The 27,715-nt window shown below is 38.1% G+C and overlaps 1 protein-coding gene across 7 annotated transcripts in view; it reads left to right on the top strand.

Annotated features, from left to right (window-relative positions):
• Positions 1 to 27,715, top strand: part of PLCB1 (phospholipase C beta 1) — a 669,546-nt gene that overhangs the window by 476,137 nt on the left and 165,694 nt on the right. For all 7 annotated transcript variants that reach the window (XM_036880079.2, XM_057502745.1, XM_057502747.1 and 4 more), the window contains 2 exons: positions 3,402 to 3,548; positions 16,898 to 17,055. In XM_036880079.2, coding sequence (XP_036735974.1) covers positions 3,402 to 3,548; positions 16,898 to 17,055 — 305 coding nt within the window. The remainder of the gene's footprint in view (positions 1 to 3,401; positions 3,549 to 16,897; positions 17,056 to 27,715) is intronic.

The raw sequence follows: 27,715 nt of genomic DNA, 5'->3' as shown, positions 1-27,715 counted from the left end.
TGTGTGTGGGGTTAGACAGTGATCCAGTTTCATTCTCTTATGTGTAGCTGTCCAGTTTTGCCAGCATATAAAACTTTTGACACATGTTCTTTGCAATGTTGCAAAGTATAACTTGACCTTATTTATAATATCCTCATTTTAGAATAGCAAATACATAGCTTGTGTACCCCACTTTTCTGTCCTGCACCCGTGACAGACAACAAAATTAATGACAAACATGGTTCAGAACCTTTCTCAACACAGGTGCCCAGAAGGCACTAGAGGCAATAAATGGGAATCAATGTTAAAGTTAAAATTAATTTGTCATCCTTGCCATATTGGCATATGTTTTGTTTTAATTGCTTTTAAAAGTTTCTGATCACACTAAAGGATATTTATTCCTGCAAGATAACAGACATAAACTGACTGCCTCAGGGTCAAATCTAGCACCAAGTAGAGGTATGCTGGTCACATAGTATTTTATTGCTGTCATTTGCATATCTTTAAAAGGAATGTATGAGTTCTCCATGTCCCACTTATGAAACACTTGTGAGTTTTCCACATCCACAGTTTGGTAGTGCACACATTATTACAGCAGTCACGTTACTTTCCTTTGCTGGCCCCTAAAGACACTTGCATTCACTGCTTCTCCTCTGAGGAATAGTTGTAGTTAGAGATTGAGTTGTGTAGAAAATTGTCATTTGCATAGGTTATAAATGCAAAATATTAATAATTTCATATGATTGGGCCTAATCAGATAAAAGAATCAAAATTATGCTATGCCTGGTGATCTTGCCATTTCAAAACAATTTATTTTCTCTTTTTAATCACTAATCATTGACAAGAAGTGCTGATTTAACACCCACTGTGCACAAAACATCATGGTAGAGTCCAGGGATGACAAAGACATAAATGCACACTCTGCTTTGGAGGAGTTCATGCCTGCTTCACATCAAGGTGTGAACACTCTTGTTTTCTATTAGATGCTGAGCTTTTTGAAGGCAGAGCCTGTCCTTTACTTTGCCATATTTTTCTGTGTGTTTGTCACATGGCAGACAGTCAATAAATTTTTGTTCATGAACGGAAGGTAATGAAAGAGGGAAGGAAGGTCAAGGGAGGGAGAAGTGGACACTAGTTTGGGAAGAAGCTGATAAGATGAACTTGTTGCAGAAAAAAAAGGAAGACTACAAATAAATTAGGTGTTTCTTAATGTCGAAATGAGTTTTATGCTCCAAAATATCTTTAAAGTCATTTATTGAAATAGCTTTGGTCCAAGTGGCATTGATTTTGGTTTGTTTCTAAAAAGTCAAAGCCAGCCTGAATGATATATGCATTCTACCATAAATGAATTTTTAAGAGAAGGCTTCAAAGTCAGTGACCAAAGTGTCCTCATCAATAACAGCATGATTAGAACAATCACTTTGTTATTTGATAGCTATTTGGTTATTCAGAGTTATAAACCATGGCATCTATTAAAAACTGATCATACAAAAATACCAATGTGAGGATCTTTATGTCATATTCTTTATTTCTAATGCAAGAGACCTTTTTAACACTTTTTTCCTTTTGTCATTATTGAAATGATGAAGGTTTATATTAGAGGTGATTTTTAAGGAGTTCATAGTGAAAATAATTATTCCTATTTAAGTTTGCTTAGGAAGACTTCTTTTTATAAAATTCCGCTCTACTTATCTAGAGCCAGTAACCAACTTTCTTTCTTTTTATCTATTTATTCCTGGAAAATCTTAAAGGCAATTTAACTATAATGTTGCCAGAATTGGAAAAGGTATTCATCAGTTATTTTGAGAAATGTATTGATGTAAAAATAGTTTAAAATACCCAATGCTGGTCTTATTTACAGATGACACACCTCTTACCATTCAAGAAAAATAATGCTCAAATCAATTAAAATTAGAACATCGTGTTTTTGTCTGTGAGTTCAGTGTAGAGATAAAGAGGAGGAAAACCATTGGTGAAAGAGTAAATGGCCATAACTTTAGCAGAAAGCAAATTATCTGTACTAAAAGCCTTAAAAATATGCATAGTTTTAAGCCAATAATTTATTTCTGAAGATGCACGCTAAAGAAATAATTAAGAGTTTGTACACAAAGATTTAACTACCAGAGTGTTCAATACAATGTCATTTATACTAGTGAAAAATTAGAGACAACTTTAATGTCCATGATAATGGAATATTACTTTGTCATGTTGTGGTTATTTATTTTATAATATATAAAACATAAATATTACATATTACATGATAATATTCATAATATGTTGTTTAGTTAATACAAAGGTTACTATGTCACATACATAGCATCTTCATAAAAGAATTATACATGAATCATACATACCTTTCTTTTTTTTCTGTAAGCATATACACCAAGATTTTAGCAGTAGTTATCTCTGAAGGAAGAGTTAGGTATGTTCAGAAAAGGTTTATTTTTCTTCTCTGCTCATCTTATTTTCTAACTTTTCTCCAGTGGAAATATATCAGTCTGATGTTAATATAAAACTGTGTCAACCAGAAAAAAGAAACACTACCATCCAGAATGTATCAACAAGGTCTTTACTACTTAAACATATGCTGGGGTTATTTTTTTTTTTTGAGACTTTGTTCATCAAGGCTCAAGAAACAAACTGGTGATGGACCAAAGGAATCTAGATGTGTCCCATAAAGATTATTACCATAAAGATAAGGAGTGATCTCAAAATTGGGCATTTGCCACCTCAGAAAAGTTACAGCAAAAGAAATATTCTAAATAGATAGACTCTGAGTAAACTCAGTAAAATATGAGCCACATTTCTTCATTTGAAGTAAAGTCATTCTAAATGAGAAGTTTTATGACCTCTTTTATGGGCATTTAATGTTTTATTCCTAGTAGAGATTCATTCGTGTTCATCTTTAGTTTCTGTCTCAGAGAGAAAAGTCATTATTTGTAAACACTTGCACTTCATTTTAAATAAAGTGCAATAAATAAATTATATTTATTAAATAATAAAACCACTTGTGAATAACAGTTTTGATTGTAAAAGTAACATATTCAGAATAGAAAATTCAGAACCTCACCCCTGGTTCTATCACCTAGGGTTAAGCATTGATAATACTTTTGTGTCCATCCATAAAGTCGATAACAATTCTTACATTTCAAAACAGGAGATTGGTGTTTAGAGTTCAATTTTACAAAAGTCGGTGAGGCTCACATAACTACTTTTTTCTGTTATCGTGGAATTTGGAGATAATTGTAGTGAACTAGCATGATCTTAGACTATGGTTTATCCACACTAAAATGCCATTCTGGCTACTGTCTTTTCCTTGAATGCTACCAGTGTTTCCTGGGGGTAAAAAATGAAAGCAACAGGATACCCGCAACCGTAAAGAGAATATACTCACAGTCCTCCTAACTCTTCACTTCATCCAGGACAGATATCAGTGGATGGATTTATGCGTTATCTGAGTGGAGAAGAAAATGGAGTCGTTTCACCTGAGAAACTGGATTTGAATGAAGATATGTCTCAGCCCCTTTCTCACTATTTCATTAATTCCTCACACAACACCTACCTCACAGGTATGGATTTATAATTCTTTGACAATTACTGTAGCCCATCTCACCAAATTTCTTCAACCTCTACTTTCTGTTGTCCAGAAGGGAAGGCATATTTTCTTTAATTTCCTCTGAAATGCCTCTGAGAACTGGAATTCCAGGACCAAAGACTCTGTCCATAGGCAGCAATATCATTTCTTCACATCGTATCTCTTCCTAAGTTTTCAACTCTTCTAAAACATATCCATGTCAGCTGTTTTCAGACCAATGGTATTTTTGTGTAACTGAACTCATTTTTCAGTGGACTGAAGCCATTTACAATCTTGCCCAGTTCTCTGGATGATTTCCATCTATAGAAACAGTTCTGAAGTCCTAAATAACTTATGCTCAAGGCAAATTGCTAATTTTGCTCAAGGGTGGAACAGGACTTTAGACATAAATTGACAACCTATACCTCATTGTAAACATTATAATAAATGGGGAAAAACCACCAGTGTGTTTCCTAATTTCATCCTAAATTGAGCATTGCCATGGTTTTTAGTAGATTATTAATTAGAAACATATATATATATATGTTAGGTCAACACAGTTAAGAATTAAGATTTGTAGTAAATACATATTTTGATTAGCAAAGATGTTTCTTAATGAAAATACATTTCTTGTAGAATACTTTCTGTATGGAAGATACCTAATTATCAGCCTTTGTAAAATTCTATTGGTTAAAAAACAAAATGCTTTTTAAAAACTGTGTCACTCTCCAGCTTCACACAATCCATCACCCAAATAGATATAAGATAGCCTGAACTTAAGACCCACAATACAACCAAAGTCTGGGATCCCATTTGGTATCTCTGATCTGTAGATGCTTGCCCTGCTTTGAGGAAGGTATTGATGTGCTCGTGGCTCATTGTCTAGGACTGTGTGGTGTCTGTTGTAGGGTAACCCAGCAGCACTGTGCACATAATGACAAAGGAGATCCAGGTCTTGAATAGGACATTCATGGGGGTGTCCAAGAGAATAGCACAGGGTTCAACCGTTCTTCCTTCTGAATTCCTTGAAGAGATTCATTCCTTCTGGCACAAATATACATTGTGTTTATATCAATTCCAGCATTGGCCTGGTATCCTACACTTGATGAAAACTGGCTTAAAATGGAAATGACACTCCTGGACAGAGAGCAGTGTGGCCTCCAGACAGCTGGAATGGGTTCTCTCAGGTGGATTCCGTGCCATCTGTGACCATCTAGTCATCATAATGTCATCTGAGTTCTGCAGTCAGCTGAACTTGCATGTTCTTCATGAAAATTAGATGGCTCTCAGGCCACTTGAGATGTTTTGTTTCACCTGACATTATCACAAAGAGAGATTCGTGCCATAAAACTAAGTAGATATGTGTTTGACTCATTCTAAACCGGATTCTGGTCATCTCTTGCTGCATAACAAATCACTCCAAAACACAATGACATGAAACAGCCACTGTTTTATTTGGATCTAGTTTCTGTAAATCAAGAATTCAGACAGGGCAAAGAGATGATGACTTGTCTCTGTTCACTGGCGTCTTGGGGTTCAGCTGGGAAGTGAATGGCCAGGGGTGATACAAACAACTTTGGTGGCTGGCCTCAGTACTGCTGAATAATAATAATTGCCTGTAAGAGGCCTCACTAGGTAGCTTGGGCTTCCTCACAGCATGGCGGCCCCAGAGTAGGTGGCCTTTTTACATGGCCCCTCATGGCTGCAAGAACGTGTACCAAAGAACAAGGAGGAAGCTTAATTGCCTTTTTGCATTCAGCCTTTGAAGTTCCACATAGTCACTTCCTTCTTTATTTGTCAAAATAGTCGAAGCCTACCCAGATTCAAAGAGAGGGGACATAGACCACAGCTCTCAATGAGAGAAGTATCAAAATATTTTTAACCCCATTTTAAAACTACTGTAGGTTTCACAACTTCAAGAGCAGACTGTCCACTTGGTCCACTCCCTTGGATTCAGTTTCTTAGGCCTACAACAAAACCTGTTCATCTCCCACTCAAAGTGTTGCAACTTTGTAAAGGACTTTTTTTCCTTCTCGCAGGTTCTTAATCTTGTTTGGTACTATTTGAGTCTGGTAAGGCCAGTGTACCCCTCTAAGAATAATGTTAAGTACATAAAATAATACAAAAAATTAAAAAGAAAGTAAATTCCATTGAACTATTTTTATCAAATGCTGAAAATAAAATTTGTGATAATATGCTATATATTTTTAACCCAACCTAAAAATTAGTATAGATAGTATGTTGTGATATTTACAACTAGATTTACAATTTACAACTAGAATTTACAACAATATCTGTGATTTCTGTGATGATAAAGTGGCAGGTCACTCTAGTACTACTGTCATTTGTGACCTACACTCGAAGCTGAAGAGAATGTTATGTTTCACATAGAGGTTTAAATTGAAGATGCGATCTTTTTTCTCATTCACGTTTGAAGAGGTCTGTAGAACTTCAGGTTAAGAATCTAAATCTTTGATTTGATAGGATTCTAGGAAATGTAACTTTAAAGACTTTGGTACATGATGGAATCCTGCATTTATCATATACTTAGTATCACAAGACTCTTAAAAGTACTTAAATGTACAGTAAGTTAAATTTTGGACATCATATATGGTTTCATCTACCTGGAAGTCACAATGTGCAGTAATTTTATCAATAGTCCTTGTTAAGTCCAAAAATGCCTTCCAACTGATGTATGATACTAGTATATTACATTCATTAGTATCCATATTATTTATCATAATAAGTGAGGCAATGATATCAAAGCAATTGAATAACAAGACTGATCAGATATACATTCTATTCTTTTCCCTTCTTTTGGAATATAGTAATTTTTCTGCATATCTTTATGGACTTTCAGTTTTTATATATGTTCACTCAACCACAACCACTATTTTTTTGATGCTCAAACTCTCAGCTTTGGTCAGTTTGTTTAGCTTGACTTCTCTACTCTTTTGACATAACCCCCTGATCTTTGAAAACGTCCTTCCTGCCCGGCCATAAAGATCTCTCAGGCTTACCTTGTTCTTTTCTGCTCCACATAGAATCATACTTTTCCCCCATGAGCCTTGGTTCCTTTGAATGGGAAAAGAAATTGTGTGGGTAACAGCAGTTTGGACCCCGTGCTATGGACTGTTGTTCCTGAACCATTTCAGTGAACAAAGCAAGAATAGATAGATATTCTTATTTATTTTTCTTGTTAAGGCATGAGTTCACATAAGTATTTCCACTCCTATCTTCCAATCTAAATTTCTGATTCTATAGTTGTGCTTTCCTTACCAATCCTAATCTCTAACAGATTACACAGTCACTCATTTGTTTATTGATAGCACAGCAATAGCTCTAATGAAATTACTTAATATAAATACAAACAATAAAACTACAGAATACTGTTCAGGTTTTCTCTGCAGTTCTATTTTGTTTTTAACTGCAGTTCACTAAGGATTTTTAGCCCAAATAATTTTTTCCCAGAGTCGCTCATTTGCTTCCTCTCTGAATAACTTGTAAATGCAAATACCATAGAGAATTTGGCTCCATTGTTATCAGTTTGGTTTGGGGTGTTAGCATATTAATGACAATAATTCTCAGAAAGTGGAACTTTCAGCTACTAGGAAAGAGAAGGGTCCACTCAACTTTTTTGATGAAGAAAGAACTCAGATAGCTGTCTCCAAATATCTGTACAATGGTTTCATATCACCACCATCTGATGTACTGGATTTCTGACCAAGGAAACCAATTCTTTCTGCAATTATTTAATTTCCAGTAGTATTAGAATTCACTTTTCTTTTTAAGTATAGTTGATATACAATCTTATATTGGTTTCAAGTGCAGCACAATGGTTCACCAGTTATCCATATTACCCAGATTGGGGAAGTTTTCAGCAATTATTTCTGCAAAGAGACTTTCTACCCCTATTCCTTCTGGTACCCCTATTATGCAAATATTGTTTTGTTTGGAGTTGTCTCTTAGCATCCTCTCATTTTTAGAGATTCTTTTTTCTCTCAGTTCATCAGGATCATTGTTTTCCTCTTCTCTAATTTCCATCTCATGGATTCTTTTTCTATACTTGCAGCAATCTGTTATTCATTCCCTTCATTGTATATTTCATCTCAGTTACTGTGTTCTTTAGATCTGAACTCTTAGACTCTTCTCTTTGTTGAAGTTCTCCCTGAGATCTTCAGTACTTTTCCACAGATCAGTGAGCATATTTACGATTGTTACTTTGAAATCTTCATCTAGAAGATTAGTGATCTGTTTCATTTAGCCCTCCTTCTGGTGTCTTCTCCTGTACTTTTGTTTGGAACATATTCCTCTGCCTCCTCATTTTGTCAGGGTTTCTGTGTTTCTGCCTTTGTATTAGGTGGATCCGCTATGCTTCCAGGTCTGGAGAGTAATGGCTCTATGAAGAAGAGGTCCTGTGTGCCCAGAAGCTCAAGAGTCTTTCCTCTACAGTGCTTGGTTCCCACTTGCGGTGGATCCCCAGCTGCTCTTAGTGGGCTTTGGGTGGGGCCACTTTTCTGTCTGTCTGCTCCAGTAGTCTATCTCAGTCTGCCACAAATGGCAGTTTACCTCAGCTGGCCCTTTGGCAGCCCAGCAGAAACACTTGTGCTGGAATCTTTGTGGGCAGAGCTGTGCTCTGCCTGCCCTGCAGTGGTGGGGGAGCTGTTGGGCTAATGAGATAGGCAGGGTAGGTGCATGGTGGCAGCTCATGTGGCCAGAGCCCAGTGTCAGGACTGGGCCACCAACAAGCAGGAAGGAGTGCTCTGAGCTGGCTTCCAAGGTGTGCCTCCCCAGTTGGGCTGACATAGGGCCCAGAAAGCTGGGAACGCTTCCCTCTGCCTGTCAGGCAGCAAACTATGACACGCTGGGCTGAGTGGGCAGGGCGGGCTGGGAGGCAAGTGTGCAGGGAAGTGCCTTGGGGATGAGCTGCCAGTGAGGGGGATGGGGCTTCTGGGGCTCCTGCAAGTACCCAACCAGTTGGGCTGATGGAAGCTGGGAAAATGTCATTCACCTGCCCTTTTTCCGGTGGAGAAAGCTCCATCCAACTCTCATCTCTCTGTACCCTTCCTGTTGCCAGTAAATCTTTCAAACTGCCATGTCTGTTTTGGGTCTCAGAGGGACTGCTGGAGCGTGCTGGTCCTCCACAAGCAGCAGGAGTCTCAGCCTCCAAGAGCGCCCCAACCCTCCCTGGTGTCCAGTCCCTTTAATCACCAAAGCCTGATGCAGTGTGAACTTGTGTTCCCAGAGCAGATCTCCAGGGCCAGGTGTGCAGAGTTCCTGGGTTCCCATCCCCTCTCAGCTCTGTTCTTCTCCCTCCCACTTGTGGACTGGGATGGGGGGAGGGTTGGGGTTCCCACTGACCATGACTCTGCCACCTTCCCCTTCTGTGTGGTCTTCTCTTCTTCACCAGGTGTAGGTGGTCTGTTCTGCGTTCTTCAGGTCATTTTTAGGGTTAGTTGTATTGCTGTAGTTTCTTCCTTGGTGTATGTGTGGGGGGAGGTTTCCACCTTGCCTTCCAACTCCACCATCTTTTTTCCCGTCTCCCACTTATTTTTGAATATTCAATTTTTAAAGCTCTGTAACTTTTTTCAAATCATGTTCTGATTTTTATTTTTTTAACTTTATCTTGCTCACCCTTCTGAGCTATGCATGATTACACCAAGGTTTATATTATATCATTCTCACAATATTACCTTTTCCCAGTACCAAAGTCTTCTATTTATCTGCAGGGCAGTTAGGGATATTTCCATATAATTTACCAAAAAAACACAAAATTTATATTACATATAAATTCTGTTGTAGGCTCTTGAAGTTTTGCCTGAAGTCCTTTTTTGATTTACAGGTAAAATTTGGCTTTATTCCATATAATATTATTAGTAAACTTCATTTAATTATAAATAAATCTAATGTAGAACTCCTATCTCTCACAAGCTGTTGGGTAAATATAAACATGTATGATATAGAAATTCAAACTTCCCAAAGCAAATTAAGAATATTATAAAATAAATTTATAACTGACATATAATCCAATAAGATCCAATTAAATTTTAAATCAATACATAGAAAATGAGTTAGATTTTATACCTTGCAAACATTTATAGAACAAGTAGAAACTTTTTTCTATGGACATACTACTTCATAGTAAGGGGTGTTTGGTGGAAAAAGGATAGTTTTCCTAGTCAAATGAATTTTAAAAGGCTAGATACAAAGGTTGGCACCAACTGCAGTGTTTCAAATGTAGGAATGTTTCAAATGTAGGAAAAAAGACCTGCAGATTCGCAATCATTAATGTTACTACCAACCCACCTCCCCCACCATCACCAAGCTACTTATTTTCTTGGACTGTTTTAAGAACCAGTATTCCTGAGAATTGCCAGTCTAAATTCAAATAAGGAGAACTGCAGTATTTGGAGCACTAAATGGGACTGTAAAAATTAAATATGCACTATGAAAACCAATCAACTTAGCAATGCATTGTTATTATTGCATCTTTTTCTCTATTCATTACTGCCCCTTTTTGACTGTCAAGACATCCAGAAGGAAAAATAACTTGGGTCATTGAAAGAAATATATGCACAGATTGAGTTGTTTTTTAATTACGATTGTCATTTTTTTTAGGATTTTAGAGAGTCTTGGCAGTAGTTCAAGTAGTGATTATGTTTTAAATTACTGTTTTTCCTTGAGGAATCTACCCTTATGACTCAAAACAGAATTCTCTCAGGATAGAACTGTATGCATTAATTTCAACCTATACTTTTCAGCTCTTCATAAATCTTCCCATTCTCCAAATGACCTGGGGGCTAATGGCTCCATATAGACAGGCAAGGGAATGGAAAGTGGTCTATCTCCAAATAATTAACATCCTTATTCAGTTTAGGAGGAAAAAAAAAAACCACATTATATCTGAGGTTTCTGTTATCCCTCTGATGAATTAAATTATCTGATTGAATGTATCAAAGAGGTATCTCTTCCTCTCCCCATCTATATGTTCCTGCTGCAGAAATGCTCAAAAAATGACTCAAGGCATAGTTTTATCCTTGTCAGTCATCCACTGCTAACCCAGACTGTCACTCCCTTTTTCACACCTATCCCCTTCATTTAGCCCCAGGCATGTGCATCTTTTATCATTTATTTTTATTTTAAAGCATATACAGAGCTTTGAAAGGTGGGTGGTAATATGAAAAGAAGTTGAGTTTACCAAATAAACTGACCAAATTTAAATTTACATTTAAGTAAATTAACTCTTATAAGTCTTAGTTTCTTCATTTGTACAACAAAAATAAGTTGAAATAGCCAGGGTATTTTTGGCTGTACAGTAGGATACTATTACTTAATGGCTTAAATATTAAAGGGTTTATTATCTCACACAGCAAAGAGGTCCAAAAGCAGAGTGGCAGAGGGTGGACTAAATCAGGAATTCACTGATGTCATCAGAGACCCAGATGCTTTCTATCATTTTGCTTCCCCCATGGTTTCAGGATGACTGTGTACCCCAAGTATTGCCTCCTTACGATGTAAGATCCACTTGTGTCACAAGGGAAGTCCCTGTCTTTTAGCCTTTGTATGAATGAGGTCCCCCCCCAACCCAGTAGATTTTCCTTTATGCCCTATTAGATATAGTAACACTAGACTCAGAGTTATATCACACAGCAGTGCCCACATTAAGCACTACCATGGGCCACAGAATCACTGTGACTGGCTGAGAAGAATTAAGATTTACCTCAGGGCTGGGGAGCAGACCCTGAAGAATATCAGAACCTAAACAGAATATTTTGTTGTCAAGAAGAAAGAGAAAGAAAGGGCCACCAGAAGTGTAAGATTGGGTGAGAGTTTGAACTCCGTGGCACAGAAGAACCTCCCCCTTTATTTGTACTTGCCTCCCACCTAGATGGCAAGGGTGAGAAATATGTCTTTTGTCATTTTCGTATCCACAGCAACCAGCATTTTGCCTCTCACAGAGAATGTGTTTTGAAATGTGCCCAGACCCTAATGGTGAGCTTCTGTAATCAGTAAGGCATATGCTGAAAGTTGTTTCCCCACTTTCCCCCCTAAGCTATCTCATGGCAATTAGATCTATGTTCAAGAAAGCTTCATGGTCTTCCTGAGACAGCAGGCAGATATTATGGAAGAATGATATCAGATCAAACTGAGGTCAAGGAGACCTCACAAGTTCAAGGAGAACAACACATCCCCTCAAGGGTGACTGTGAATTATGTGACCTATTACAGCATTGAAAGCAAGAAGAAATAGTCCCCATCCCCATTCATGGAAGGAGACAATGTTTATTGAGGAAGGACACTGAATTAACAAATGTATCACATTCTGGAATCTTCTTACCCTAAAGTTTGAAGAGGGAACAATAAATAATGATAAATATAAAATATAGATAATTAATCATGACACACTGCAAGATAAGAAATTTCTCAGAAGCCCGTGTTAATAAAGAGATTGTTATTTTCAGTGTTCTGGTCTCTTCCATCCATGGATGCCCTAGGAAATCTGAAACAAAGCTCAAGTGAATGAAGCCAACTGCCCAAAATGAATGCAGTCAAGTGAGAAGCTGCAGAGTTATGACTTGGGGCTCTATTATGAATTAATCTGAGCTGGAACTTCAGCTCCCAAATTCAATCATGGACTTGGAATGTACTCCAGAGAGTGTTCACAGCCAGGCAGAGATGATGTCAGATACTAGTTTCAGAAATAACAAGAGTTGAGTGACTCATGACATATCATTAATCCCAACCCCCGGCAATCCCTGGGCCCCAGACACTACATTTATTGGATCTAATCAAATGGAGATATGATGAGTGGGTGGGATATAATAATGAGGAGTTAACAATTTTAGTAAAGAAAAATAAAGCAGTTTTAGTCAGAAAAGGAGAGAATAATGGAGACTATTAATACACAAATTTGTAAAAAAATGAAGGAAAACACTCAAGGAACTTACTCTGCATTCCAAAGAACAGGACAATTATGAATGAATGGGAGTTTTCTCAAAACATGCTTTCTTTGGGAGATTTTCATTTCTAATAAAGATTATTCATTTTTAAGAATGAACAATGTTACCAATAAGTTATTTTGGGCTTAGGTATTGGACAATAAACACAATACCCACACACTCCTATTCTTTGGTTTTGTTTTTTCAGATTCCTTTGTATTTCACAAACTCAATCCCATGCCTTATTACCATGTTTTTCAAAACATTAACAGATGAACATTTAAAAAGTACTATCAAATTCCTTTTGTTCTCTGAATGATAAAAAAATTTTGCAAGCAAATCCAAGGCAGTGTTTCTAGAAACTCTTCGAGTCTTTATGACAAAACATAGTAAAGTGGGTTAAGTATTTATCTCCTTCAATCTACCATTAAACCGTATCTAGCTAATAAATCCATGGCAACATCCCTACTGAAGTTAGTAGCACTCAACAAAATATAAGGAAATAAACTCATAAATTGTACATTATGTAACAGTACTGGATATAGTCAGTAATATACTTCACAATTTCCTAGATATTACACAAGAAAATCTGTTCTACTCTAATAGCCATGCAATCTTCTGTGGGAGCTAGCATTTTTAAGGAGTCAACCTGATAATTATTGGAATTCTTCACTTCTTTTAGCTAAAGCAACCCTCCCTTAAGCTTAAGAATAACATGTAAATAACTCTCTTTACCGCTTCACTTGCACTACCCCATTTTCCTTTATGCAGCAAAGACGTTTATTACAACACATTGAGGAAATTATAAATGGCAAATTGATTATCTATCATCAGGCACTTTCTAGATTACTTTGTCAGCATTTTTGTTTTTGCAAACACATTTGTGTGTTTAAAATGCCCTATTTTTGCAGTAGAGAAATTGATTATGCAAACCTACTTAATCAGCCTTTTGGTTCATTTGCTAGGGCTATAGAACTCAAGAATGTCATTCTTAGGGTTATGCTGATGTTGGGTGTTATAACATGCATATAAACATAAGTTAAGCCAATAGCTTAATCCCATTTTGTCCTGTGTGACTCCCAAGAGGTAGATCTTGTCCATTGCAAAGTCATTCTGACAGTTTTCACGAATGTTATCTTTAAACTATTACAAAACATGATGGATAAATCTGAGAAAATCTTTAATGTGGAAAACCAAAAAAGTTCCATTTGTGTTTTGATGTTGAGCTGGTCTCAAAAGTTATTTACTATTAATCTTTTAAAAATAATTTATCATCAGCAGAACAAAAGGCATCCTACAGTATGGGAAAATATATTTGTAGAGGTAGAGGACTTATCCAATAAAGGGTTAACATCCAAAATATATGCCTCAAAACCCAAAAAGCAAATAACCCGATTAAAAAATGGGTGGAGGATATGAACAGATAATTCTCCAAAGAAGAAATTCAGATGGCCAATGGACACATGGAAAGATGCTCCACATGCTAATTATCAGGGAAATGCAAATTAAAACCACAATGAGATATCACCTCACACCAGTTAGGATGGCCAACATCGAAAAGACTAGGAACAACAAATGCTGGCAAGGATGCAGAGAAATGGAAGTCCTCCTACACTGCTTGTGGGAATGTAAAATAGTTCAGCCATTGTGGAAAGCAATATGGAGGTTCCTCAAAAAACTAAAACTAGACATACCATTTGACCCAGGAATTCCACTCCTAGGAATTTACCCAAAGAAAGCATGATCTCAGATTCAAAAAGACATATGCACCCCTGTGTTTATTGCAACACTATTTACGATAGCCAAGATATGGAAGCAACCTAAGTGTCCATCAGTAGATGAATGAATAAAGAAGAGGTGGTACATATACACAATGGAATACTATTCAGCCATAAGAAAGAAACAAATCCTACCATTTGCAACAACATGGATGGAGCTAGAGGGTATTATGCTAGGTAAAATAAGTAAGGTGGAGAAAGACAAATACCAAATGATTTCCCTCATTTGTGGAGTATAACAATAAAGCAAAATTGAAGGAACAAAATAGCAGCAGCCTCACAGACTCCAAGAAGGGACTAGCGGTTACCAAAGGGGAGGGATGGGGGAGGACAGGTGGGGGAGGGTGAGAGAAGGGGATTGAGGGGTATTATGATTTGTTAATGTGGTGTTGGGTGGGTCATGGGGAAGACAGTGTAACACAGAGAAGATAAGTAGTGACTCTGTGTCATCTTACTACACTGATGGACAGTGACTGCAATGGAGTATGGGGGGAACTCAATAATGTGGGTGAATGTAGTAACCACATTGTTTTTCTTGTGAAACCTTCATAAGAGTGTATATCAATGATACCTCAATAAAATAAATAAATAAATAAGCAAATAAAATAAGAATATATATTATGAAAAAATAATTTATCAAGAAATTAGTGCTTTCCATGGACTTCATAAGTGAAATAGCAATAGTTTGGCTTCCATTTCTGCCCCAAGAACTTCCCAGATGCCTTGATTATTATAATTCTCATTTCAGTTCTGTTCACAAAGATTTTTAATTTTGGTGAAGTTTATTTTTTCTTTTGTTACTTGTTTTTTTTGGTCTGTTTCTACAAAATCATTGCCTAATCCAGGTCCTGAAGTTCACCCTGTGTTTTCTTGTAAGAATTTTATAGTTTTAGTTCTTACATTTAGGACCTTAATACATTTTAGTTAACTTTTTGTATATGATGTGAGGTAAGGATCCAACTCCATTTGAGAGCTTTACATATGGCTATCTAGTAGTCCCAACACTATTTACTGAAAAGATTTTTTCTGTAAAGAATTGTCTTGGCACCTTTGTTGTAAGTCAGCTTCATATAAATTTAAGTGTGTATTTCTAGACTCTTGATTCTATTCCTTTCATCTGTGTGTTTCTCCTTATGCCAGTTCCACACTGTCTTGATTACAGGAGCTTTGTAGTTAAGCTTTGAAATTGGAAAATGTGAGTCCTCCAACTTTGTTCTTATTTTTCAAGATTGCTTTGGTTCTTTAGGGCCCTTTACATTTCCATATGAATTTTAGGATCAGCTTGTCAACTTCTGCAAAAACTCCAGCTAGGATTTTGATAGGAATTTAACATGTCTTATCACTTTGTGGATTAGTGCCATCTTAACAATATTAAGTATTCATTCCATGAACATGGGATGTCTTTCTATTTATTTAGGTTTCTTTAATTTTTTAACAATGTTTTGTAATTATCAGAATATAAGTTTTTCTTTTGTTAAATTTATTCCTTCAAATTTATTCCAGTTTTGAAAGAAAATGTTTAGCTTTTCTAAGCCTTCATGCTTTGTACAAACATGACAGAAAGATTGATTTGTATAATAGAATACCCTGTCAATAATATTCCCTCATAGGGAGGCAATTAGAATTAAAAGACTGAGTTTTAAAGTTATCATCCTGGATCTTCCATTTACCAGTTCGGAAACTTGGACAAACAAACTGCTCTCTGCCACTTTCATTATCTGAAAATAGCCATTGAAAAAATAAAGGTAGTTATATCAGAAGATTAAATGTAGCATAAACTCAATTCGATATGACTTATGTTTAAGAAAGAGAGAGTTTATTCATAGTGTTACTGAGTGTTATGGCCAGCAAAATAAAACAGGAGGAGTTTTGGTGAGCTGCTCTAAAACCCCTTTATTGGGAGATGTCTTAAAAACATGTTTTACATTAGAGGATACATGAATAAAAGAAGGTTATGTTTTATACAACTATCAAGCAGTGTGGCAAGGATACAGCTAGTTAGTGTCTTGAAAGGATCATGCTATACTCACTTCAATGTTATCTTCATGTGAGAGGAAGGAAGGGTTAAGGTTGTTACAATGTTTCCTAAAGAACTGTCTTTAGAACAGACCAGTTGATCTTCTTTGAGTATTCTATGTCATTTCTTCTCCCTGGCCCTGGTTGAGGTCTTGTGACAGTCTTGTAACACAGGCAAGGATAGCTGCAGGGCATTTTCACAGCACAGTGTGGGCTGACCTGGTTGCCTTGAGGCCTCGGCAGCTGGCACAGTTCCTCTTGCTTATGGGACCCCCGTGGAGAACCACAGAACTTCATGTTATTCCACAGCAGTAATACATGGGAAGTCCAAAGAACTGTAATTGGCACATGGTAAGCAGTTAACAAGCACAAATTATTGTTACTGCTACAATGCCCTTCTACTTCAATTCTTGCTTCCCCCAAACCACTGCTAGGGACCCACAATTACATTTTTGTGCCACTATCTTCTGGCATGTTGAGATTGAAGAAATGCTGAGAACAACTCCTTAAGTTCTTGAATCCTGTTTTCCTGATGAAGAACTTTTGTAGGAAGCCACCAATGTCTTCCTTGCTTTGTGGGATTCTGAGGTTGATTTTGTTGGTATTTTATAGCTGGCCAGCTAGCTGGAAACTCCTCTGTCGAGATGTATCGCCAAGTGCTCCTGTCTGGTTGTCGCTGTGTGGAGCTGGACTGCTGGAAGGGACGGACTGCAGAAGAAGAACCAGTCATCACCCATGGGTTCACCATGACGACTGAAATATCCTTCAAGGTAGAATGAATGAATATTGCTAAGAGAAGAAGCGGGGGGGGGACCTGACCCCTTTTGAGTAAAGCCTCCTAAGGTAGAAAATTCCAGTGGTTTCAATTAAGTCCATAAGCTATTAATCATCTTTGCAACTAGAGAAGCTAAAATTGAGAGAATAAAATTTATCCATGTGCAGTTGGCATGAGGTGAATTAGTTCATGCTAACCCAAATCTAAGAAAACTATTTTATGAAAGGAAGTATCAATTTATTTGTCTATTTAGCACTCCTTTTTTTCTTGAATGTTATCATTGTGAACTATACATAAAGAATACATACAACTTAATTTTGAAGTTTAATTAATGGATGTAAAGTATACACCCATGTATCTAACACCTAAAGCAAAAACGGAAACTTAGCGTCACTCCAGAAACCCCTTATGTACCCATTTCTGTCAGAATGACCTCCTTACCCCAAAGGTGACTGCCCACATTCCTGACTGCTGCACTGATCGCTACTTTGTCTTTCTTTAGAGCTGCACTAGTTTATATGCAGCCCCAAACAATGTGGTTACACTAGTTATCTAATTTGATGTAAGTGGATTAATCCTGGAGGAATTAGAATTTTGTGTCTTGCTTTTTTTCTTGCTTCATGTTGTTTGGGTGACTCATCAATATTAGCCACTTGCTGGGTTTTACATTTTGTATTTTATGGAGTTATTTGGTTTCCTCCCTCCCATTCTGTCATTCTCCCACTATCTTCTGGACCATCTTTTCCCTCCTTTTTAGCTCGTTTGCGCCAGTTTGTGTGCATCATTTTTCTCATGCACATCTAAGAGACTCATGGTGGGATGAAAACCGTAATGTAAATGATATAATAATGATACTATGATGGCTTCAGGGTCATTAGTGGCAAGGACTTCTTTAAGTGCATATGCTGTAGAATCGGGAAGGTCCCAGTGATCTGTGTCTTTTGCTTGTCAGTTTGTGTTGAACCGCAAAAGGTGTTGGTCTCAGGGAGACAGGGTGGTCTCTGGGCAGAAACTGGGTGGCCTGCCATCCTCCTTTCTCCCCTCCTGCTCATGTCTAACTGTCTCCTCTAACACAGTATCTCTAGCTTGTTTACTTCCTGGATTATTACGATGATGGTGATGAAAATGACATTAATTAGTACTATTTATTATATAACATTCCATTTTGTAATGCTAGACTGGAATATTGACTGTCATAGGTCAGCTTTTGGCATGTTGACACCAATCAACCACTGATCCCCTAGGAATATATCTTTAGTCAAAGTGAGGATTTTTGGCTTATTCAGGCAGGGAGCACACATGTCATGGGGAACTGTGGTGTCTGGGTAAGTGTGTTAGGGAGGACTTACAGGATCTGGGCTTGTATTAGGTGATTTGGGTGAAGGTTCAAGGAAGTAGTATTTTGCGCTTGTATTGAGTGTTGTCAATAAGCAGAAATAATCCTGTGATTGGATTGATTGATCTTAATAAATCCTATCTAGAAGGCAAGACTAAAGCTATAATTACCAGAGAGGAATCAGCCATTCTTATTAGCCAGAAATGGAGGTGTGTTTGGTCATTTCCCCTCTCTTTCCACCCATGTCCATCGCACATCATAAAGGACCTAATGTTTATGCGTATGGACACTCAAGCCCCCAAATCCAAGTTATATTAATATCTCCTACAAAGACCTTGGGGCCTTTTGGGTTGGGGAAATCTGGGGTACCAGGTATCCAGAGAGTGATCTAGAAAGAGGATATGTGGACTTTAGGGGACATGTTCCCTTGATTGATTCAGGCTTCTTACCTCTTTGGAAGGGAATCAGAAAAGAAGGGTGAGAAGATAGCCTGTAGAGCGCGGGTCCCAAAGCGTGAGCCCGCACCTGGTTACCTGGCTTCAGGGCAGAACTGACTCTGGCAACCAAGGAAGCAGAGCCTCAGTGTGTGGGTAGCTAAGGTGGCATGGGGACAAGGCTATTGAAATGCAGAGGTCAGAGGGCTGAGAGGCCAGACCATTAGATGGATTCGATGTTAGTACCAACAAGATTGGTGAATACAGGAAGCCATTTACGACAGTCTTTGCTCAGTACATGGCAGATAGGAGGAAGCTGGTTTGGCTGCTTCACGAGAACTGGGTTTTTGTGTTTTTTTTTAAATAAAAAAATTGAGAAGTAGTACTTTAGAAGTAGCATTGGTGGTAATTACAGGTATGCTTTGGTTAGGTAACTATATTCCTATTATGTTAATGTGTGTGCACAATTTAATTAGTCGTTTAAAACCTATCCATGCTGAAGTTACTCTACAAGAAGATATGTCAAAGAAATAATCAATCTTCCCAGGTTTTCTTCTGCCTGCTACTTCTGTAGCTTTTCTTCTTCCTACCTAATCACAACCTTTAAATAGAACTCGTGCCACATGTCGAATTTACCGAGTATCATAATTCTTCCAAGTGGTAAAGACACCTCAAGACAAATGCTGGGCATAGAAGCCACAGGGCATAAATATGCAAAGAAGTAAAAAGCTAACCTTTTCAAACGATAAGGCTTCCCTCTCACTTACCAACTTCACATTTCCCTGTATGGCCCCGGAAGATGACTGGTTAGCCAGAGACGGGTAAGATTCCTCAAGGGAGGAACAACCTAAGACAGGCACAGTCGCAGGGGGCCATCTGGTGAGAAAATGGGGAGCAGCAGAGGTGAGGCTTAGAACCTCCCCCCTCATGTTCTGAGAGAAATCTTCTGCATACATGGATGTTTATTGCCCTCGTCTAGCTCGGATTAACACATAGTCTACAGGCACACACCTGATCATCTACATTTGCTCTCTTACAACACTAAACTCTGTTTTCTACCTTTATCTTGTATCTACCTACCACTTCAGCATTTTATTAAAAATAATAATAATAGAGAAATGTGGTATCCACATATAAATCAGGTTTAAAAATCAAATGAATATTCATATTTGAACTGACTGTGTATAGTTCATAATGCATGAACAAAACCGAAAGCTTCTGTGATGACTGCCCTTGCACTGTTCACCATGTAACTTATTCACTATGTAAGAATTTGTACTCCATGTAAGAATTTGTTCGTTATGCATCAGAAGATTGGAGACTGATGAAAATTGGGCTTGGGGTGGATTAATGATTGTGCATTGAGTATTGACCCCCCTATACAGAGATTTGTTGTGGTTAACAACTATTTGATCAATAAATATGAGAGATGCCCTCACAATATATATATATATATATATATATATATATATATATATATATATATATATATACACACTTCCAATTGTAAAATAAATAAGTAACCGGGATGTAATGTATAGCATAAGGAATATAGTCAAAATATTGTAACAACTTGGTATGGTGATACCTGGTACCTAGAAATATCATGTATATAAATGTTGAGTCGCTGTGTTGTACACCTGAAACTAATGTAATGCAATGCTGTTGTCAACTACCCTTCAATAAAAAAAAAAAAAAAAAAAAAAAAGGAAAAAAAAAAAGAAGTAGCATTGGGAGCAAAACATCCCACTTTCCAGCTTTAGCCCCAAGGTGCTCGGGATGTAAGAAAATAAACAGTTACCTCTTGGGAGAACAGCAAAAGAGAAGCAAGATTTTGAAAGGACAGCCAGGTTTCAGTTGAGATAAATGGATTTCCTGATCAAAGGTATTGTATTTGACAGTAATAAAAATGTGTTCAGAAGTAATATCATTAACACCTTAAAATATGTTTACTATGTTGTGTTTAGGGAATTTGACTTCATAATTTCTTAAACTCAAGGTACAATAATTAGCACCCTTCACTAAATTTTACAATGAAGTTTAATATGGGATGGACCTTAATGCTAATAAAAAATCTTTAAAAACTGTACCTGCTCCTAAAAATTGAGCTCTCTTAAGGTCTTTCATGGTCTCCTACTGCCCCAGCTCCTGCCATTTGTCCTGCATCCACTATCTAAGATACCAACCCTAACCTGATTGGGCTGTTTAAGAAAAGTGGAGAACAGATGTTCTGATGTGGGGTGAGTGCAGTTTGGGCTCCTGTGTCTGTTTTGGGGTGGAGATGATTCTGGAAAGGGAAACAGCTCATCCTGATAGAGCCATTACTGAGCTCAGGGACTGAAATCCTTGTGCACTGACCCCCTGGCCAGGAGGGCCCATCCACCCCCCTGCCTGTGGTCCCCTCAAAGTTTGTGTAAGGAGCAATTTATATTCTTAAACATTTATAATCCTTACGGTTCTTTGACTTCCCATGGTGGTGAAGGGCAGGGGGGTGTTGGAGGTAAACACTAAGCACATTGTAAGGCACATTTATTTTATGTGGAGCATTAGCGTCCTGGCCTTGGCCTTGAAGTCAGTGTAAAGTGACTGACTCTCCCTGTGCACTTGACCGCACATCTGGTTCTTCGGTCACATCTGTGATCCCAGAGTCACCAGCTGATTGACATTTGGTCCTGGATGCTGGAAGCACAACTTTTCAACCGCATCCACACACTTGCTAACAGATTTAGAGCCTAAAAGACTATATCTAGCCCAGAATACTGCTTCCTCTGTCTGCCTGCTGGAATTGGGGGTGGGGAGTTGTCACAGAGAGCCAGAAACTCATCTCCCTGGGAGTTGGTTCATCCGCTATGCATCCTGCTAATCTGCAGGATAGATAATTGCAGAGATATGGATGGGTGAGTGGTGGTGGTGGTGAGCGGGGATGAATATGGTAAATAGAAATGCAAATTTTGCATTAGGCACCTCCCTTGCCTTACCCTGCTTTCCATGATTATCAGCATGTGGTCTGCTTTGGCAGAAACCACTTTGTACAGTGACTTTGTGAGAAAGGGTAAGAAGAGAAAATGAGGACAGAGGCCCTATGTGATCTCCCTCTGTCCCTCCCACTGGCCTCCATGCCGTTTCTTAACCATGCTGGGAGGGTCCCAGGTCATAGCCTTTGCATAGGTTGTTACCTCTGCCTGGAGTGCTTTTCCCCCAGGTATCTGCACAGCTCACTTATTACCTCCTTGAAGCCTTTCTCAGGTGCCACTTTCTCAGTGAAGCCTACTTGGACCTCCCTATTTAATACTGTAGTGAGCCATCATGCGACTCCCACACTCATGATAGATTTCCCACAACTGCTTTGCTTTCTCTGTTTACCAAGATGCACTTACCATCTTTTACCTGTCTGCTTTATCACTTCACTCTTATGTCCCTTGTTTATTGTCTGCCTGCTTCTGCTAGCATGTAATAAGCTGCACAATAATAGCCATCTTTGTTTTGTTTCCTGAACTGTCCCAAGCACTTCGGAAAGAAGTGGCATATGGTAGGTGCTCAATTAATGTTTTTAAAATGAATTTTCCCATCCCAAAGCAAACAAATTATAGCACAGCCTTCATTTTAAGTCTTTCTTGCCTCTATTCATCAAGTAAACAAATTTTGTTTTTCTCCATTTCCATGAGTGACAGTAGTAATATATTTTGTAATATTATAGGCAGTGAAAAAGATTCTTGCGGTGTTTGCCATATGGGGCTATCCCATGTATTTGGACCTGGCCTTCAAGGTCTAATCAGACTTGTAGTCTGTGGCCACAATGTGTATTACAGCAATGAAATAAACTGATTGCAAAAGTTCATCATTTTTATCTCACACAGTTTAGCTGCTCTCAGTCTGTGTAATCTGGAAAGCTTCTGTGCGATATATCCCCAAAAGTAAAAGTTCCTATCAGCATTTACCACTTATTTATTGTATGGGCCAAAATAAAAGGTTATGTTCTGGGAAAGGGGACTTGCTGTAATTCAGTCTTTTTATGGAGGGCTTTTTATTTTGCACCCTGGATTTACTTATTATTTATCTCATATATCTGCCCTTCTGCTTCTTTGCCTCATTGCCTCAGCCTCATGGTCATTTCCCACTTGCTCTTCATTCTCTCCGCTCCCCCTCAGTTTCCTACCTCCCTAGACTGGACACCCACCCATCTACCCCATCCCCCAAATTCCTTTTTCGCCCCTCGGGTAGCTCTTTTGTAACCAATGATTGTGCATGATTAAAAACTAGGTAATGTGATGAAATATATGATGAAAATATATTAAATTTGAGTTTTTGGTTAAATCTAGCATTTCTGAAAATAAAGCTGCATTTTCTGAGAGAAATAATAATAATTTAGGATGTAATTTAACTGCTACATAAATGCTCACATAAAATGACTAGCCAAATACGCCTGCTGTTGTCTGTCAAGGAAAAAAGATTTCAAGGGCAGTTTTTCCCACTGGAGGTTGGTAATTGAGCCATATGGTTTACAGATCATGGAACCCAGTGTTAGAAGCCTCTGAAAAATGGTTTTGGCTTAATAAGGAGCAATCGAGCAATATGGTACATTCACAGCCAGTATCAATGAGTGATAGCTTATATGAAAGGACAAAACTCAAAGCTTAAAACTAGTTTCCTCACCCTCAGGGATCATGTACACCATGCAAAGTATTCCAAAGGTATAAGAAGCTAAAGTCCTACCATGGAACTTCTGGAGTTATCAGGTGTCCCCAACTAAAATTGTTAGATGAAATCCAGTAAATGTTTTCTTTGATTTTAGAGGTTCCAAAAGGCTTCCTAAGCTGGTGCTAAAGGTGTGGCAGAGATGGGGAGAGATGGACACAGAGAGAGGAGGGACAGGATCGGAGGAAAAGAGGGAAAGAGGACTGCAGAAGTCCACACTGTACAGCTCTGGAGTGATGACCAGGGTTCAGCGCCAGCTCTCCCACTGACTGGCTGCGAGACCCTGGAGAAGCTCCTTACCAGACCAAGCCTATTTCTTATGGGCAAAATGGAGATGTTAATAGTGCTTCCCTCCTAGGGTTGTTGTAAGCATTCAATATCCCTACTTAATACACAGATTTTGCTTAGAATGATGAATGTCTCACTCTGTAAAAGCCACACTTTTGCTTTCTTTCTATAAATATAATAAGTGTGGTCAGAGTGAGGGGGGATAGCAGGTTGAATTAAGTCATTGCAAGACTGCTGTGGTAGAGATTGTGGGTGCCTTCCACACGCATCCCCTGTCATCCACCTCAGCTCTAGGAAGAGACCAGAAGCCCAAACTATGTGGTGAATTAAACACAGCCCTGCCTTTGTTAGATGCCCGACGGGAGTGGAGGAATGTGGCCCAAGTCAAGTGCACAAGACCAGTATCGCACAGTCCCAGAGGCAGGAAAAGGAGAGAAGTAGGAGATACAAGACAGGAACATTTAGGAACCTTAGGCCCAGCTGCAGTGCAGGCCACACCAGCGTCCCTTTCCCCCAACAGGAAGAAAGAACAAGACCCACAGAGCAAGGAAAAAAGAGGGGGGCAATGAACTCTCTACTAGTCTGATAGCAGGTCCAGAAGAAACACAATTTCCTTGGCCAAAGAAAAAGAGATGAGCCCTTGCCCTGGGGCAAAATATGCACTTCCTAAGGGACAGAGGGCAGAGTTCTCACTTACCTTCAGGCCTGACTCTCATTGGTCCAAATTGTGGTGGGGCAGGTCTACAGTCAACCATTCTTAAAGGTAGTTGGAGCAGTTCTCGAATAGTGAAAGACAGCAGTCATCCTCAGAAACGTTATCAAAGACTAATTATACTTTCATTTACATTTTTATTTGAAAGATGTTTTTAAATGTAAAACTCAACCTTGACTGGAATTTTTGGCAGTGAAAGTGTAAAGGTAGCGGCATTGAATGTGGAATCAACATTCAAACTTCAAACTTCTTTATTACAAAATTCCATTTGCCTTTGGTTACAATCAAGTTTTAAACTTTATTTCAGTCAATGACCAGATTAGTCCAGGGATTAACAAAGTGTCTTCTGTGGGCCACACTCAACCTACCACCTGTTTTTATAAATTAAGTTTCTTTGGAACATAGGGACATCCGTGTGTTTACATCCTACCTGTGGCTGCTTTGGAGCTGCAAAGGCAGAGTTTTCATAGAAGCCGTGTGGCCAGCCAAACCTAAAAATGCTAACTCTCTGGCCCTTTATGGAGGAAGGGTGCTGATCTTCAAAAGAGTCAATAGAAAAATAAATGGGAACACAACTAGATAGATGATGTTTCTCCTCTGTTAAGAATGTTTAAGAGTTCATTAGTTTATTTGAAAATATTTAGTGAGTATCTAAAATATGGCTTAGCATTTCCTAGACCCTTGGAAGAGAGCAGTGGAGAATACTGAGTGCTTGCCTCAAGAAGCTGACATTCTTGTGGGGAGAAATAGACCAAAATAAGCATAAAGTATGGCACGTGGAGATATGTCCTTAAAGGCAACATAAGTATTGAAGGAAAAGAGAGACTAGCAGTATACTATTTTCTGCAGGATGATAGTAAAGGGATTTTGGTTATGTGACATTTGTGTACAGACCACCCCACTCAAAATTAAAGGATTAAGCCTTGCTTCCAGATAAGCGTATTCCTGGTGTAAGTAACAAAGATGAACAAAGAAATGAAAGAGATGGCACCATGCCTAGTGTATCTGAGGAAAAGCGAGAGAATGTCAGTGGACTGTATCAGAGTAAGCAATGGTGAACTGGAAAAAGAGATTAATTTAGAGAGCAGGTGCCAGATCTGATACAGAATTTTGATATTACAGTGCAAAATGGAAGACCAATAAAAGGTTTACTCCAAAGGAGTGAAATATCTGACTTATGTTTAGGAACAGTCACTGGCTGTGGTATGTAATATAGGGGGCAAACACAGAAGCCAGGAAAGCCATTAAAATGCTGTGTCAGTCAGCTTCTGCTAGGCTTTGCTGCAGTAATGAGAACTCCAATATCTCTGTGATTTAGACAACAAAACTTTATTTCTTGCTCAGGTTAGATGTTGGCTACTGCTTTGATTGATACTGTCTATAATCTGTACAGGAAGAATAGCCCCAATCTGTGATATCACTGGGCTTATGGCTGAACCACATGGTGGCTCTAGAAGACTGCTCAGCAACAGAACATGTCATTTTCATGCACACTTCACTGACCAAAACATAGCACATGGCTATACCTATTATTAACAGATTCACAGGACGGGGTAGTGAGTATGGGAATGATGAGAAAAATCTACTGCAGCAGTTATTGCAAAGGTTTTTGGATCAGGATGATAGAGGTGGAAGTGTTGAGATGTGATATTCTGGATATATTTTGGACAGGATTACTGGTGAACTGAAAGATGTGAGAGAAAAGGAGGTCAAGAATGGCAATAATGTGTTTGGCCATGAGCTGATAAAATAGGGCCAAATTTATGAAATAAACAAAATTTTGCCTTTATTTATTTATTTATTTGCATTGACCATGCACTTCCTTTGTGATATCTATTCTCAGTTTTTTTAAGGACTTTGATCTCAGGTGGTTAAGGCCATCAGCTGCATGGAAGTTATTGCATTGGTTAAGAGCATAACTAGAGTCAGACAAATTTTCTGCAGTTTCTTATGTTCTCCTCTCTGTGACCTTGGAAAAATTGGATAACATCTCAGAGCCTCCACTGTATAATCTGTAAAATGGTGGATAATATTTTTCTTTATGGAATGTTTACAGCATGAGATAAGATATGCATTTGGAATGTAATAAATGCTCATTTAATGGTACCTCTTGTTTGTATTATTAAGGGTGCAAGAGGGCAGGTTTAGGGTAAGAGGGGAGGTAGGCAGAAGCAATTGAGCTGAGAATATATACCCATCATGAGCTGGGTCCTTTACCTTCTCTCACTGCATCGTCACAACTGGTTTGTGGAATGAGGCTTACCACACCCATTTTGCAGGTAAGCAAGTCAATGCACAGAGGGATTGAGTGTTTTTTCCCAAGGTCACACAGCTTATAAAGCTAAGAAGTAGGATTCAAACACAAGCCTGTTTCAATATGAAGCCTGTGCTCAAATAAATCAAATATAGGACTTAAAATCTTGGTGTTGCTTGCTATTTATAGTTCACTTATTTTTGATGGCATCAATTATCATAAACATTAAACTGATAAAGTATGAAAAGCAATCTGTGAATTCACTTCTAAGAAATGGTGAGAGTGATTCTTTTTCTCCAGACAGGCAAATCCTTCTCAGAGGATATATGCAAATGTAGTACAGAATTAGAAAGTCTTATTTATACTCTGGGACCAGGGAAATGGCTTTCTGGCATGGATATAAAAAAAGCTATGCATTGTTTAAGGCAGGTAGAGAAGATAGTGGAAAAAGCTCAGGCATTAGTAATGAGAGTGTAAATTCTTGAAAAGAATAAATGCAATTGAAAAACAAATGTGTGAGTATGTGAAACCACAGTAAGAGTGACAGTGATATAATTAAGAGTAAATAAGGTTGCACTTTAATACTAGTTCAATAAGAAAAATATTTTGAAAAAATGAGTAACGTCCAAAGCTGGCAAATGTGCACTGAAATCTGGTCCTTCATATGTTATTCTAGGCAATCTAAAATGAAAAGTAATCTGGAGAAACACAGGGGACTGTGAAAGTATTTACACTGTTTACTTCAGTAACTCCCCTTCTGAGAATTCATTTTAAAAAAATGATTCAAAATATTAGGGGGGGTAAATGAAGATGTTCTTGTAGAATTACTTGAATGATAGCTCTCAAAATATGTATGTCCATCACACATTGAGGAATGAAGTATTGATATATGTTACAGCATGGATGGCCCCTGGAAGCATGTTAAATGAAAGATGC

This window comes from Manis pentadactyla, chromosome 5 (genome assembly GCF_030020395.1).
Source record: "Manis pentadactyla isolate mManPen7 chromosome 5, mManPen7.hap1, whole genome shotgun sequence".
NCBI classification, from domain to species: Eukaryota; Metazoa; Chordata; class Mammalia; order Pholidota; family Manidae; genus Manis; species Manis pentadactyla.
Note: the sequence above shows the minus strand (reverse complement) of the source record. Positions and strands in the feature narration are given on the sequence as shown.